We start from the raw sequence: 14,295 nt of genomic DNA on the forward strand, positions 1-14,295 counted from the left end.
ATTTCCTCTGCAATATTCATCATTGTTTGCAGTCGCCCTACTTATTTGTTTCCTTTTGTTCCTATTTCCCATGTGAAAACTACAATCTACAAGAGAGGGGATCTCGTCTGTCTTGTGTCCTCAGCACCCAAAACAATCTTCGGCACATTGTAAGTTCTCACTAAATATCTCCTGAATGAGTGAATGGAAGTTTCATCCCAGGATCATGAAAAATGTATTTTTTCAAAAAGTCAAAGCCCTGAGGCATATCTGGCCTAAACTCATAGCCCTGCATGCAAGGTGAGACCCAAGGCTTGCCAGGAAATATGCTACAGTCTTCAGTTTTCTCTGTATGCGATGATGATTTTTGACTTCTGCCTATTACAAAAAAGGATAATAAGATCCATGTTTAAGCTTTATCATTAATTTAAAAATTAATGTATAGAAACTGCAAATACGACTATGGGAATATGCCATCTAAGACTTGCCATATAAGATGGCAACAAACACAAGCACCTCGGGTATACACAAACCACTCTTGCAATGGAGGCAGATAATTAAATTTTGAAAAAATAATACTAAATTCTTTAAAAAAGGAAAAGTAGAAAAACAGTATTTTAGAAAGTGAAACATGTCAGAGATACCATTACTTCCATTTCTCACATTCCACCTGAAATGTTTCTAAGCCTGCTCTCTTCTTATTCACACAGTGCTAAATGTAGCCTCATTATTTTAATTCCCTGACCCAAGCTCTTAGAAAAGAAACAGCCAGACTCTATGAATGGGGACCTTCCAAGTCTTTGTCAATTCTTAATTATCTTGTTCTCCGCCTCTTTCTCTTGCCAGGTTTTAGTATTTTCTTTCTCACGCTCCAAAAATTTAAGTCAAACCCCATACAATAAAAATGGAATGCATCTAAATGGGTAAACCATCCTTTCCTGAATGTAAACTAATTTACCTTGTCTCTTGTCTTGGTATCATTGCTGTTGTCTATGACTGTGCTAACAACCACATATGTACAGACCGTCAGTTTTTATCTGAACTTAGCATCAAACACCTGAGGCAGAACAAGTATGGTAATATGTGTACTGATTTTGGAGAATGATGATATGGTCACCGAGTCAATCTTGAAACAGTGTTGTGCACAAAACACCTTAAGGACTGATTTCACCAAAGTCTCAAAAGCAGGAAAGAGAGACTAAGTATGCGTCAAACACCTAAGCGGTAAAAAATAACTGCCCATGGAGCAAGTGACAGATGATAACATCAGAATCATAGTGGAGGGAAGACATTCAAATAACAAAAATGAGCACAGTAAGAATGAAAAAGAGCAGTCTTACCTGTCATCTCTGATATGATAGAAGAATCCATAGCCATTGTGCACCATGGGAGCCACCATGCCCTGGACTCTTAAATAACCAACCAGACTGGTTGAGAGAACAAAGTTTCCACCTCCTCCACTGTACAGCACAAAGAAAGGATATTTTACTAGGCTTACAGAGGCTTATGTTGTTTCTGAAAAGCTTTTAACATCCTGGAAGAAGAACTGCTGAGGTGACAAGACACCGCTTTATGTTACCTCCTGGAGAAGAGGGGGTCTGTGAAGAGTTCTGGAACAGGGAGGCCTTCCTCCTTTGCTATGAGTGAGAGGCCTAAAAGATGACGGTCAAATCCTGCAATAGAACCCCAAACTTGAAGTTAGAAGAGTTTCCTGCACAAGAGAATTTTTTTTTTTGAGTGATAGTAATTCCAGTTTAAGTACCTTTTCCAGTAGAACAGTCTTTCATCATTTTATTATGTTTTGCAAAAGCTTTTAACATCATGTGCTGCTGCTCAAGAAGCTGTATTAAAAATCAAGAGATACTTTAATAACAAACTGTACAGAAACCAAACAGAAAAACCTGAGCTCAAAGTAATTAGAATTTGGGTAATTTAGAAGAGAAAAAAGAAAAATTTCAAGAAAGACCTTGAGACACATAATTTTTGTGTCTTTTTCCACACTTCTTCTATTGCCTTTTTTTAAAAAATGTATTTTATATTGGGGTATAGTTATTAACAATTTGGTGTTAGTTTCAGGTGCACATCAAAGTGATTCAGTTCTACATATACATTTATCCATCCTTTTTCAGATTATTTTCCCATTTAGGTTACTATGCTCAGAATACTGAGCAGACTTCTCTATGCTTTATAGTAGGTCCTAGTTGGTTATCCATTTAAAATACATCAGTGTGTTCATGTCAATTCCAAACTTCCAATCTATCCTTCCCCCCAACCCTTACCCCCTCTTCCACTGCCTTTTCCTTCCTATATGCTCTGAAACTTATTTCCTTTCCAGAACAAGAAAATAGGAACTTGTGGGTAGCACTAAAGTGATATTAACAAGTATAAAGACAAAAGCAATTATAATTTCAAAGCGAAAGCATAGTTGTACAAAAAAGATAATTAAGCAGCTCCATGAAATTAAAATAAGGTAACACATATATAACTAGGTGCTTTCCTGGTGGCTCAGCGGTAAAGAATCCGCCTGCAATGCAGGAGACAGGGGTTCGATCCCTGGGTCAGGAAGATCCCCTGGAGAAGGAAGTGGTCACCCACTCCATTATTCTTGTCTGGGAAATCCCAGGGACAGAGGAGCCTGGTGGGCTACAATCCATGGGGTCTCGAAGAGTCAGACACGGCAGTGACGAAACAACAATATATAACTATTTCTATCAAGACTAAAGACGCGAATGCAATACCAAAACAGCAGTGAGAATGTACTACCCTTTTGTGGTAAATGCTTAAAAGTGAGTATAAAACAAAACAAGACATCTAAAGCTATATTGGTTCTAATATAAAAAAAAAATCTCATTTCAAAAACGTTCAACCACATCAAGAAAAGTTTCCTTGTAAAGGCGTTTGGGAACAGTCTGCATTGTATGGGTGTTATCTAAAGGCAGATCAACAGTAGTGAAATACTCAGGTGTGGGAAATTACTTTGCCTAGAAGATGATACAAATGGGCTTATCAGGTGTTCCCTATTTCTTACTCTCTCCAAATACATACTTCACTGGCAAATGAAGAAATGTTTGACAGTTCCCAGGAAAAAAGGTTTGAAAATATTTTATTGATTCAGGGATTTGAAGAAGTTAGTTATGCAAGGATCAGGTTTCCTTTAGAACAAACAACTTATCTTTTTTCTTTTTGAATACTCACACTGGTAGAAGGATTCTGCATAGATTGGCACCAATTGACTGCTTCTACGGTACATGGTCGCACAGTCTCTGTACGGCCATGATAAAATAATCTTGTCATAGCTGTTTCATAGCAGCAACCGGGACTATAAGAAAAAATGAAAATGAAAGAGAATGTATCATGAGAAAGAAAACACTATAAAGTTACTACAAAGAGTTTACCTAGTAAAGCTGGCTTTGGTCAGAGATTAAGTTCTATGATATAGATTGCAACTCAGATTTTCAATAACAAGAGGATATTTTCAACAGCCAAGAGCAAAAACTACTCAGGCTTGGTATAACAAATGTTTCAAAGGCTGCCATCAGGTTGTATGCTTTGGTGTCTGTGGTAGGTGGCCTCTAAGATGCCTCCAGTGGTCCCTGCCTCCTGCTCCTAATGCCCTGGTATAACCTCTCACGTTGGGTGTAGGATGGCCTCGGTGTCTTCTTTCTAACAAAAAGAACAGGACAAAAGCAGGGAGAAGTCACTTCTGAAATCAGGTTACAAAGTGAGCTCTCTCATGCGCTCTCACTTCCTCACTCTGAGGAAAGCCTGCTGCCATGCTGGGGGCTGCCCTGTAGAGAGGCCTCTAGACTAGAGCTTGGGAGGAAAGGCACCTCACTAATAACCGTGTGCGTGAGACTAGACGCAGATCCTCTTGCAGGAGTGCCTTCAGGTGAGGGCATGGCGCTGGCTGACACCCTGACTATAACAACTGAAGTCAGAGGCATCCAGCTAAGCAGCGCCTGGCTTCCTGACAGAAAATGCGAGATGACAAGAAGTGTTTGTTGTTCCAGGCTACTAAGATATTGGGTAATTCATTACACAGCAATAGAGAATACAGAGTGCTTGGCCTTTCCTTCCCTCATACAGAGCTTGAATGACTGTAAAAGTAAGTAAAAGCATTATTTAATAAGTTTCCCTTTCCTAGGCAAAGGGTCCTCAAACCTCTGGGATCTAATGCCTGATGACCTGAGGTAGAGCTGATGTAATATTAGAAATAAAGTGCACGATAAATGTAATGTGCTTAAATCATGTTGAAACTATCCCTCCCCTCTCCCCATGGAAAATCTGTCTTCCAGAAAACCCATCCCTGGTGCCAGAAAGGTTGGGAACTGCTGCCCAAGGATGATGACTATTTTCATGGGTTGGAGAATGATAAAAATGATATAATAATTTTTGGTACAAAGCTCTCTTTCCTGGTGATAGGAATTCAGTTAAAGCAATCAAATGGAATCAGAGTAAAAGGTCTGCAAGTGGGCACTAAAAGGGGTCAAATGCTTTTTTATTTCTTGGTCATGCCACACAGCTTGTGGCATCTTAGTTCCCTGACCAGGGATCAAACCCGGGTCCATGGCACTGAAAGCACCCAGTCTTAACCACTGGACCACCAAGAAATTCCCTCAAATAGTTACTAGGCCTCCTCTGTTCAGTGTTTCTATGAGACTATCTCCCCTAGCTGAATTAGTATCTTTTCAAAATGTGAAGGAGAAAGTGTAAGTAACAATCTAGGGACTTCCCTCCTGGTCCAGTGCATAAGACTTTGCCTTCCAATGTAGGGGGTGTGGGTTCAATTCCTGGTCGGGGAGCTAGGATACCACATACCTCCTGGCCAAAAAACCAAAACAGAAGCAATACTGTAACAAATTCAACAAAGACTTTTAAAATGGCTCACATAAAAAACCTTTTAAAAAATTTAAAAATAAAGGCAGTAAGAATGAATGAAAAAATATCACTACTCAGCAACTTGTAATGAAATAATAGAGATCTTGGTAATCATCATCAATGGCCACTAAAACCGTTAGGTAAAAATATCAAGGAGGAAACTTTATAATGGATGTTGGCTTAAAAACTGAACAGGATATGATAGGAAACAAATAAGATGAACTATTTGATTTACTGTTATAAAAAATAATAAAATTTACTGATTACTATTTTCAAGTTTCCAAATCTAACTATCCATTTATAGGAAACATGGGAGACAGAGCAAAAATGCTTAACGGTTTTTTTACTTAAAGGACAAATACATAAAATGGTAATGAAAATTTATGTTAATGAACACACAATGTAAAAAAATGAAATCTGTGACAAAATAAAGAGGACAGCACCATGATGGACAAAAGCACAGCGTATATTACTAAATCTAAGCTGGTATTATTCAAACTAGGTTGTTATAAATTTAAGATGTTAAATGTAATTTCCAAGGTAGCCATAAAGAAAACAGCTTAAAAAATAGAGACAGAAAAGACAGGGAAATCAAAATGGTACACTACCAAAAAAAAAAAAAAAAATCAACTAAATACCAAAAAAGGCAGGAATGAAGGAGTTGAGGAACAAAAACACATAAGACCTACAGAATACATAGCAAAGGGGCAGAATTCTCCCTCATCAGTAATTATCTTAAATATAAATATATTAAACTCTCCAAAGGTAGAGATTGGCAAAATGAACAAAAGCATAGTCTACATACTATCCTCAAGAGATTTGCTTTAGATATGAGAACAGTTCAGTACAGTTCAATCGCTCAGTCGTGTCTGACTCTTTGCGACCCCATGAACCGAAGCATGCCAGGCCTCCCTGTCCATCACCAACTCCCGGAGTCCACCCAAACCCATGTCCATTGTGTCGGTGAGGCCATCCAACCATCTCATCCTCTGTTGTCCCCTTCTCTTTCTGCCCCCAATCCCTCCCAGCATCAGGGTCTTTTCAAATGAGTCAGCTCTCTGCATCAGGTGGCCAAAGTATTGGAGTTTCAGCTTCAACATCAGTCCCTCCAATGAACACCCAGGACTGATCTCCTTTAGAATGGACTGGTTGGATCTCCTTGCAGTCCAAGGGACTCTCAAGAGTCCTCTCCAATACCACACTTCAAAAGCATCGATTCTTCTGGCTCCACTTTCTTTATAGTCCAACTCTCACATCCATACATGACCACAGGAAAAACCATAGCCTTGACTAGACAGACCTCTGTTGGCAAAGTAATGTCTCTGCTTTTGAATATGCATCTAGGTTGGTCATAACTTTTCTTCCAAGAAGCAAATGTCTTTTAATTTCATGGCTGCAATCACCATTCACAGTGATTTTGAAGCCCCAAAAAATAAAGTCAGCCACTGTTTCCACTGTTTCCCCATCTATTTCCCATGAAGTGATGGGACCGGATGCCATGATCCTTGTTTTCTGAATGTTGAGTTTTATGCCAATTTTTTCACTCTCTTCTTTCACTTTCATCAAGAGGTTCTTTAGTTCCTCTTCACTTTCTGCCATAAGGGTGGTGTCATCTGTATATCTGAGGTTATTGATATTTCTCCCGGCAATCTTAATTCCAGCTTGTGCTTCCTCCACCCCAGCGTGTCTCATGATGTACTCTGCATATAAGTTAAATAACAGGATGACAACATGCAGCCTTGACGTACTCCTTTTCCTATTTGGAACCAGTCTGTTGTTCCATGTCCAGTTCTAACTGTTGCTTCCTGACCTACATATAGGTTTCTCAAGATGCAGGTCAGATGGTCTGGTATTCCCATCTCTTGAAGAATTTTCCACAGTTTATTGTGATCCACACAAAGGTTCTGGCATAGACAATAAAGCAGAAATAGATGTTTTTCTGGAACTCTCTTGCTTTTTTGATGATTTAGCGGATGTTGGCAATTTGATCTCTGGTTTTCTCTGCCTTTTCTAAAACCAGCTTGAACATCTGGAAGTTCACGGTTCACATATTGCTGAAGCCAGGCTTGGAGAATTTTGAGCATTACTTTACTAGCATGTGAGATGTGTGCAACTGTGTGGTAGTTTGAGCATTCTTTGGCATTACCTCTCTTAGGGATTGGAATGAAAACTGACCTTTTCCAGTCCTGTGGCCACTGCTGAGTTTTCCAAATGTGCTGACATATTGAGTGCAGCACTTTCACAGCATCCTCTTTTAGAATTTGAAATAGCTCAACTGGAATTCTACTGCCTCCACTAGCTTTGTTTGTAGTGATGCTTCCTCAGGCCCACCTGACTTCACATTAGGTTAAAAATAAAAGGTTGAAAAAAAATGGTAACCAAAAGAGAGCTGGAGTGGCTACAGATATTTTTTTCTATTTGGAGTGGCAGTATTATTATCAGACAAACTGTATTTTAAGTGAAAAGCTGAATGAGACAAACAGGACATTATATACTGATGAAAGATATAACTCATCAAGACACAACAACTATAAAAATACATGTACCAAACAAGAGAGTTCAAAGATACATGAAGTAAACTCTAACAGAATTGAAAAGAAAACTAGACAGCTCTACAACAACAGTCACAGATTCCAATATCCAACTTTCAATAAAGGATAAAACATGTAGACATAAGATCAACAAGGAAAGAGAAGGCTTGAACAACACTGTTCAAGGCTTGAACAACAACTACACCTAAAGACAGGGGCTTCCCCAGTGGCTCAAAGGTAAAGCATCCACTTGCAATGCAGAGATGCAGGTTCAGTCCCTCAGCTGGGAAGATCCCCTAGAGAAGGGCATGGTAACCCACTCTGGTATTCTTGCCTGGAGAAACCTATGGACAGAGAAGCCTGGTGGGCTACAGTCCCTAGGGTCACAAAGAGTCAGACACAACTGAAGCAATTTAGCGTGCATGTGTGCAAAAGACAGAATGAGAATATGCCACTAAGAAATAGTAGAATATAAATTCTTTTCAAGTACACATGGAACATTCACCAGGATAGCCATATATTAGGGCACAGAATATCTCAATACATTTAAAAAGACTGGAACCATACAAAGTATCTTCTTCAATGACAATAGGATGAAGCTACAAAGCAACGGAAGAAAGACTGAAAAATTCACATATATGTAGAAATAAAACAACACACTCTTAACCAACTGGTAGGGAAGAAATCACAAGGTATATCAGAAAACACACTGAGATAAATGAAAAGCAGAACAGAACTTACCAAAATTTATAGAATGAAGCAAAAGTACAGTTCAGAGGGAAATTTATGGCTCTAAATATTTATATTAAAGAAGAAAATCTCATATCAGTAAATTAACTGTACACATTAAGGAATTAGGAAAAAGAAGAGCCAACTAGACCCAAAGCCAGCAAAACAAACAAACAAACAAATTAAGACCACAGTAGAGATAAACAAAATACAGATATGAAAAACAAAGAAAGTGAACTAACCAAAAGTTGATTCTTTTCTTTGTCAAGATCAACAAACTTGACAAGCTTTTAGCTGTACTGACTAGAAAAAAGGGAGAAGACATCAATTATTACAATAAACTATGAAAAAGAGGGCATTACTCCTGACTTTACAGAAATAAAAAAAGCACCGTAAGAGAATATTTTGAACAACCATTTACAATAAACTGGATAACCTAGATGAAATGGACATATTCTGAGGAATACACAAATGAGCAAATCTAACTCAAGAAAAAACAGAAATATGACAGGTCATATAACAAGTAATGAGATGAGTCAGCAATCAAAAACCTCCCTACAAAGTTAAGTTCTGGACCAGATGGCTTTACTGATGAATTCTAATTTTTAAAAAAAAATCAACCACCAATCCTTCTCAAACTCTTCCAAAAACACTAGAGAGGAGGGATCATTTCATAAAATGAGACCAACATTACCCTGATACCAAAATTAGGCAAAACCACCGTAAGAACAGACACTACAGACCGATATTCCTTATGTCCAAAATCCAAATATTATCAGTCACATCCAACTCTTTGGGACCCCATGAACTGTAGCCTGCCAGGCTCCTATGTCTATGGGATTCTCTAGGCAAGAATACTGGAGGAGATTGCCATTTCCTCCTCCAGAGGATCTTCCTGACCCAGGGATCAAGCCCATGTCTCCTATGTCTCTTGCACTGCAGGCGGATTGTTTCCATGCTGAGCCATCAGGGAATAGATGCAAAAATCCTCTCCACTTTAATAGCAAATTGAATTTAACAGCAGATTAAAAGGATGATACAGTAAGTCTCCTACATATGAACCTTCAAGTTGCCAACTTTCAAAGATGTGAAGGTGTGTCCACATCAATCATGTAAGTTAGTTCACATGTCTGGCGTACACTGTCATGAGCATGCATCCTCTGCAAGTGGTTGTTCAAACTGCCCTCCATCTCCTGTTGCTAATGATCCTTCAGCTCCACCATCTCCCCATCTCTGCCTCCTCCAGTCAGTGACTCTTCCTGTTCACTCAATGTCAGCCTCCATACGCCAGCTGTTGCACTGTACTACTGCATTCTTCAAGGTACTGTATTGTAAGATTAAACGTTTTATTTTTGTGTTTGTTTTTTATATATTATTTGTGTGAAATATATAAACCCACTGCAGTACAGTACTATACAGTTGACTGTGTTAGTTGGGTACCTAGGCTAACTTTGTTGGACTTACCAACAAACTGGACTCACAAATGAACACTCAGAACAGAACTCATTTGTATGTAGGGATCTTACTGTACACCATGACCAAGTCAGATTTATCCCACGAATGCAAGGATGGTGCAACATATGAAAATCAATGTAATATACTACATTAATAGAATGAAGAAGAAGACCTACATGATAAACACAATTGACACAGAAACAGCTTTTTATAAAATCTTGCACTCTCCCATAATAAAAAGTGAACAAAGGAATTTCCTCAATATGATAAAGATTTATGAAAAACCCACAGTTAACACCATACTCAGTGGTGGAAAACCAAAAGCTTCCCAGCAAAGATGAATAATAAGACAAGGATGCCTGCTTCTGCCAATTCTATTCAACATAGTACTGGCTGTTCTAGCTATAAAGAAAGAAAAGGCATCCAAATCAGAAAGGAAAAACTGAAGCTATCTCTATTCACAGATATCTGGTCTTATATATGGAAAATGCTAAAGAATCTACAAAAAAATTGTTGGAGCTAATAAATGAATTCAGTTTTTTTAGGGTATGAAGTCAACATGCAAACATCAGTTGCATTTCTATACACTAGCAATAAGTAATCTGAAAAGTAAATCAAGAAAACAATTTACAATAGCATCAAAAAGAACACTTAGGACTAAGTTTACCCAAGGAGACAAAAAGACATGTACACTGAAAACCTGAGAAGCCACTGCAATGAGAAGTCCGTGGACAGCAACAAAGAGTAATTGCTGCCCTCTGCGACTAAAGGAAGCCCAATGCACAACAATGAAGACCCAGCTCAACCAAAGAGAAACTTTAAAAACGTAAAGATACATATTCTCAGATAAAATTTTAAAAAGATCAAGAAGCTTCCACTTCTGCTTAAGAAGTAGAAAGTCACAACATACCATCTCTCTTATCCTAAAAATGAGTAAAGACTAGGTTCCATAAAACTGTTTATTGTCATGAACCCATTTGAAAACAGGCTTCAAGAAAACCAAGTGATTTGAATTCCAAAGCATGGCAAACCTCTGTAAGATGAGAACAGGTACTTCAAAAGTATCAAGGTAATGAAAAACAAGGAAAGACTGTCAAAGTGTCACAGATGGAAACCTAACAACACTGCTGATGAAAGTGCAAATTAGGGCACAGTGCCAAGAGGGAAAAAAACCTCAGCGGAGACACTGGGGAGCTGCAGTGGAACAGCTAGAGTACAGATACCCCCTTCGGCCTCCAGACTCTGAAAATGGAGAAGGATTGGTCCTCACCGTCCATGGAGTCTGTAATAGGCCAGCTGAAGTGCCAGCTGAATAAATGTATCAGGGTGAAGCTGCTTCTTCTTGGTTTGCTTTTTGCCAAAAGATGTAAAGGCATACACCACAAGCTGGAGATCAGACGCCTAACAAACAGAATTAAATGGGAAGAGTGAACATATACCCAAGGAGAATACCCCCAAAGATAACCAAATTATCATTAGCATTAAACGAATAAAACAGAAATAAAGGTGTTAAAAGCTATAACTTTTAAATGTTGTATGCCATCATACGTGGATGATAGCCAAATAGTCATACACAGTAGTTAAAAGTTAAAGTATTAACTATCAAAGAGAAAAGTGAAAAATCTACCTGCTTGAAATACTGGGCCTTAGCTTGGTTGATGTCATTTAGTACTTTTTCATCCACAGTGAAAACAAGCTCCTCTGGAACCGGTATATCCCGTACTTTTTCTGAGCCCTGAAAATAGGGAAAACTTAAAAATACTGTATCTATAAAAATATGAGGCGAAAAAGGAGGAAATCATTTGTTCTAACATACCTTCCATCTTCCTTCATTCTCAAGAATTTTCTCATCAATATAATAGAAGATTTTTACCAGAACCATTGCATCAAAAGGAGCATGCTAAAATGAAAACATACAAGATTTTGAATACTTTATGTAAGTTAAGACTTGACCCAGTATTTTATTTTCATTTTTGCCCCACTCTTAACACACAAGAGCAGAATTCTCATATGCCTCAACTCATAATGATAAAGACAGGGATATTCTACAGTATAGTAAGTAATTGATGTATTTTATTTTCTGAGGAAGAATGAATATTTAAAGTCAGAAGCACCTAATTGGGGCTCTTGAAGTAATGGGAAAGGATGTCAAGTAAATATGAATCACAAAGAGAAAACAACTGCTATTTGTACTGGAAGGTAAAGGAAGTACACACATATACATACACAGTGGTAAATGTTAAGGAGTGGTGAGAGCACTATGAACCAGCATATGGAGCCGCCAGTGACAGCACAGGTAACAAGACCCACGAGTCATGGACAAACCCTTTTCTAACTGCATCTCACACCTGCATAGTACTCTGTAGCTTTACAGCGAATTTTCACAGACATTGCATATATTATTTCACCGAGACAACAGTGTTAAAACGCAACCAGTAAGAAGAGCAATACTGAAGTGTCAATACTTCAGCTACCTGATGCAAAGAGCTGACTCACTGGAAAATATCCTGATGCTGGGAAAGATTGAAGCCAGGAGGAGAAGGGGGTGACAGAGGATGATATGGTTGGATGGCATCACTGATTCAATGGACATGAGTTTGAGCAAACTCTGGGAGAGAGTGAAGGACAGGGAAGCTTCGCGTGCTGTAGTCCATGGGGATGCAAAGAGTCGGACACGACTGAGCAACTGAACAACAACAAATGTGATCTTCACAAAACCCTCTAACAAAGAGAAGACAAAACAGTTGACCCCAGGATTTTAAATTCCGAGAGGGAAATGCGATTATGTAGTCTAATCAATAAAGCACCTATTCTAGTACCAACGTAAGAGAGCAGCAACATGACTCTAGATTAAGAGCAAATTAACTTTATAGTATATATGCTTTACTAATAATGTTTTATATTTAAATGGTATTTTCAGTAATCATCTTGGGTTGCAAGAGTAACCTACATGGAATTTTGAAAGCATATTATCTAATGAAGACCATCAGATCAATTTTATAAATATATGGGCAATAATGCATACACATAAAATGTGTCCACACACTTTACTGAAAGAAAGTATCTCAGTTGTACAAAGACACATGCTCATTATAGGACCAGTATTTTTATCCCAAAATAGAAAATATGATTAAAATTACTTCCTCCTGAATTTGAGCAAACCACAGGATATTGCTGCCATCAGTAAAAATCAAAGTAGTACAAGGTGGTAATTTAAGGGGGCTGGGAGTGAGGGAGGAAAGCAAGAAGATAAACTCTTCATGATGAGAGTAACTTAACCCTTACATAACAATGTAACACTCGGTTTGGACAATTTAACACACAGTGAAACAAAACTCTCAAAATGAGAGTACCAAGTAAACACTAGAAAAATATAAGTGCAAACAAACCAGAAGAGAGAGCAGGCAGAGGGGGAAATTGGTTATGAATAATATTAAGCTCAGTTTTAGAATGTGGAGACAGGAAGAGGCTGTTAGGATGAAGGCAACGTGAGATGCGCATGAAGAAGAGGGACATCCTCTGCATCCGACAAGTCAAGGAGAGATGGAAGGAAGAAGCCAGAAGGTTGTTAACTACTTTACAAAGCACAGTTTCCAGGGAATAGTGAGGCTATAAACCAGACTGAGGAGGTTAAGAAGAATCAAACAAGGAGCTGAAGAGAAAAAAGCTGAGGCAATTAACAAGAAATCTTTTGTCAACAGGGGACTCTTACGGAAGAAGAAAGATAACTGTTAACAGACATTCTATTACCTGCACGTCAACCACTCCACCTTCTTTGGCAGTAACAACTACTTTATTTTTCTTTAGGCAACCAGCGCACATCTCTGTGGTGGTTTGAATGAGTGAGTGATTCTACTAGCTGGGTCCCAAGGTTTGGCATGTGACCCAGGCCAGGTGGACTCCCTGGAATGTGCACAAGATTCACACAGGCTGATACAACCAACCAGCATTATTCTCAGGTCTTTTGCTGGAACCAGAGGGGTAAAAAAAAAAAAAAAAAAAGCTGGCTATTTCCATAGAGAACAATAACCTACTAGGAGAGCTGTGAAAACATGGGACTGCAGGTAAAACCATCACGTGGTATCGTCTACACAAAAATAAAGCTGAGCATAGGAAAGTGAGGCCAAAAAATGCAGAATTTTCTAATGAAAGCATTTGGACCCTGGAAGTCAGCCTAACACAAATTTAGCTGTACCCCATGCCATAAATATCTCCGTAAGGTGATGACAGTTTAGGCTTCTATCACCTAAAACTGAAAAAAATTACTGATTAATACAACTACTGAACCCAGATCAACATTACAGGTCTTTTTAGTATTTTACAGTCACTAAATCTTTTGGAGGAAAGCCCCCAGACACAAACAAACAAAAAAAATCTATCTCATACTACTTTATACCAAGTCATATACTTTATGAAAAGTTATATAACCAGATTATAAATATAGATTGGAATTCTGACTTAGGTTGATTTCCTCATTTTCTTGGTTCATAGACCTCCTGAATGTCCATCAGAAAATGGCAGGGTAGAGATTATAAAGACAACCATAGGAGAACAGAAGAGAAACAAGTTGGGTGTGTGTATACATATATTTTATAAAGAAGGTAAAAAAAAAGCTATCCAGCACCACATATTTTAATATCCAGAAGTAAACAATGTTCCAAAGATCATGTGTCGTTTTTTTTAACAAGGTTACAAAATTACTAGGTAAATGTACAAATATAGC

General features: G+C 38.3%; 1 protein-coding gene across 7 annotated transcripts in view; it reads right to left on the reverse strand.

The window, feature by feature from the left end:
* Nucleotides 1–14,295, reverse strand: part of CROT (carnitine O-octanoyltransferase) — a 50,807-nt gene that overhangs the window by 4,944 nt on the left and 31,568 nt on the right. For all 7 annotated transcript variants that reach the window (XM_069587739.1, XM_069587740.1, XM_069587741.1 and 4 more), the window contains 7 exons: nt 11,389–11,472; nt 11,200–11,307; nt 10,843–10,973; nt 3,175–3,298; nt 1,742–1,820; nt 1,559–1,652; nt 1,320–1,439 (listed from right to left, as the gene is read on the reverse strand). In XM_069587739.1, the coding sequence (XP_069443840.1) occupies nt 1,320–1,439; nt 1,559–1,652; nt 1,742–1,820; nt 3,175–3,298; nt 10,843–10,973; nt 11,200–11,307; nt 11,389–11,472 (740 nt within the window). The remainder of the gene's footprint in view (nt 1–1,319; nt 1,440–1,558; nt 1,653–1,741; nt 1,821–3,174; nt 3,299–10,842; nt 10,974–11,199; nt 11,308–11,388; nt 11,473–14,295) is intronic.

The sequence above is a fragment of the Ovis canadensis genome, chromosome 4, assembly GCF_042477335.2.
Source record: "Ovis canadensis isolate MfBH-ARS-UI-01 breed Bighorn chromosome 4, ARS-UI_OviCan_v2, whole genome shotgun sequence".
NCBI classification, from domain to species: Eukaryota; Metazoa; Chordata; class Mammalia; order Artiodactyla; family Bovidae; genus Ovis; species Ovis canadensis.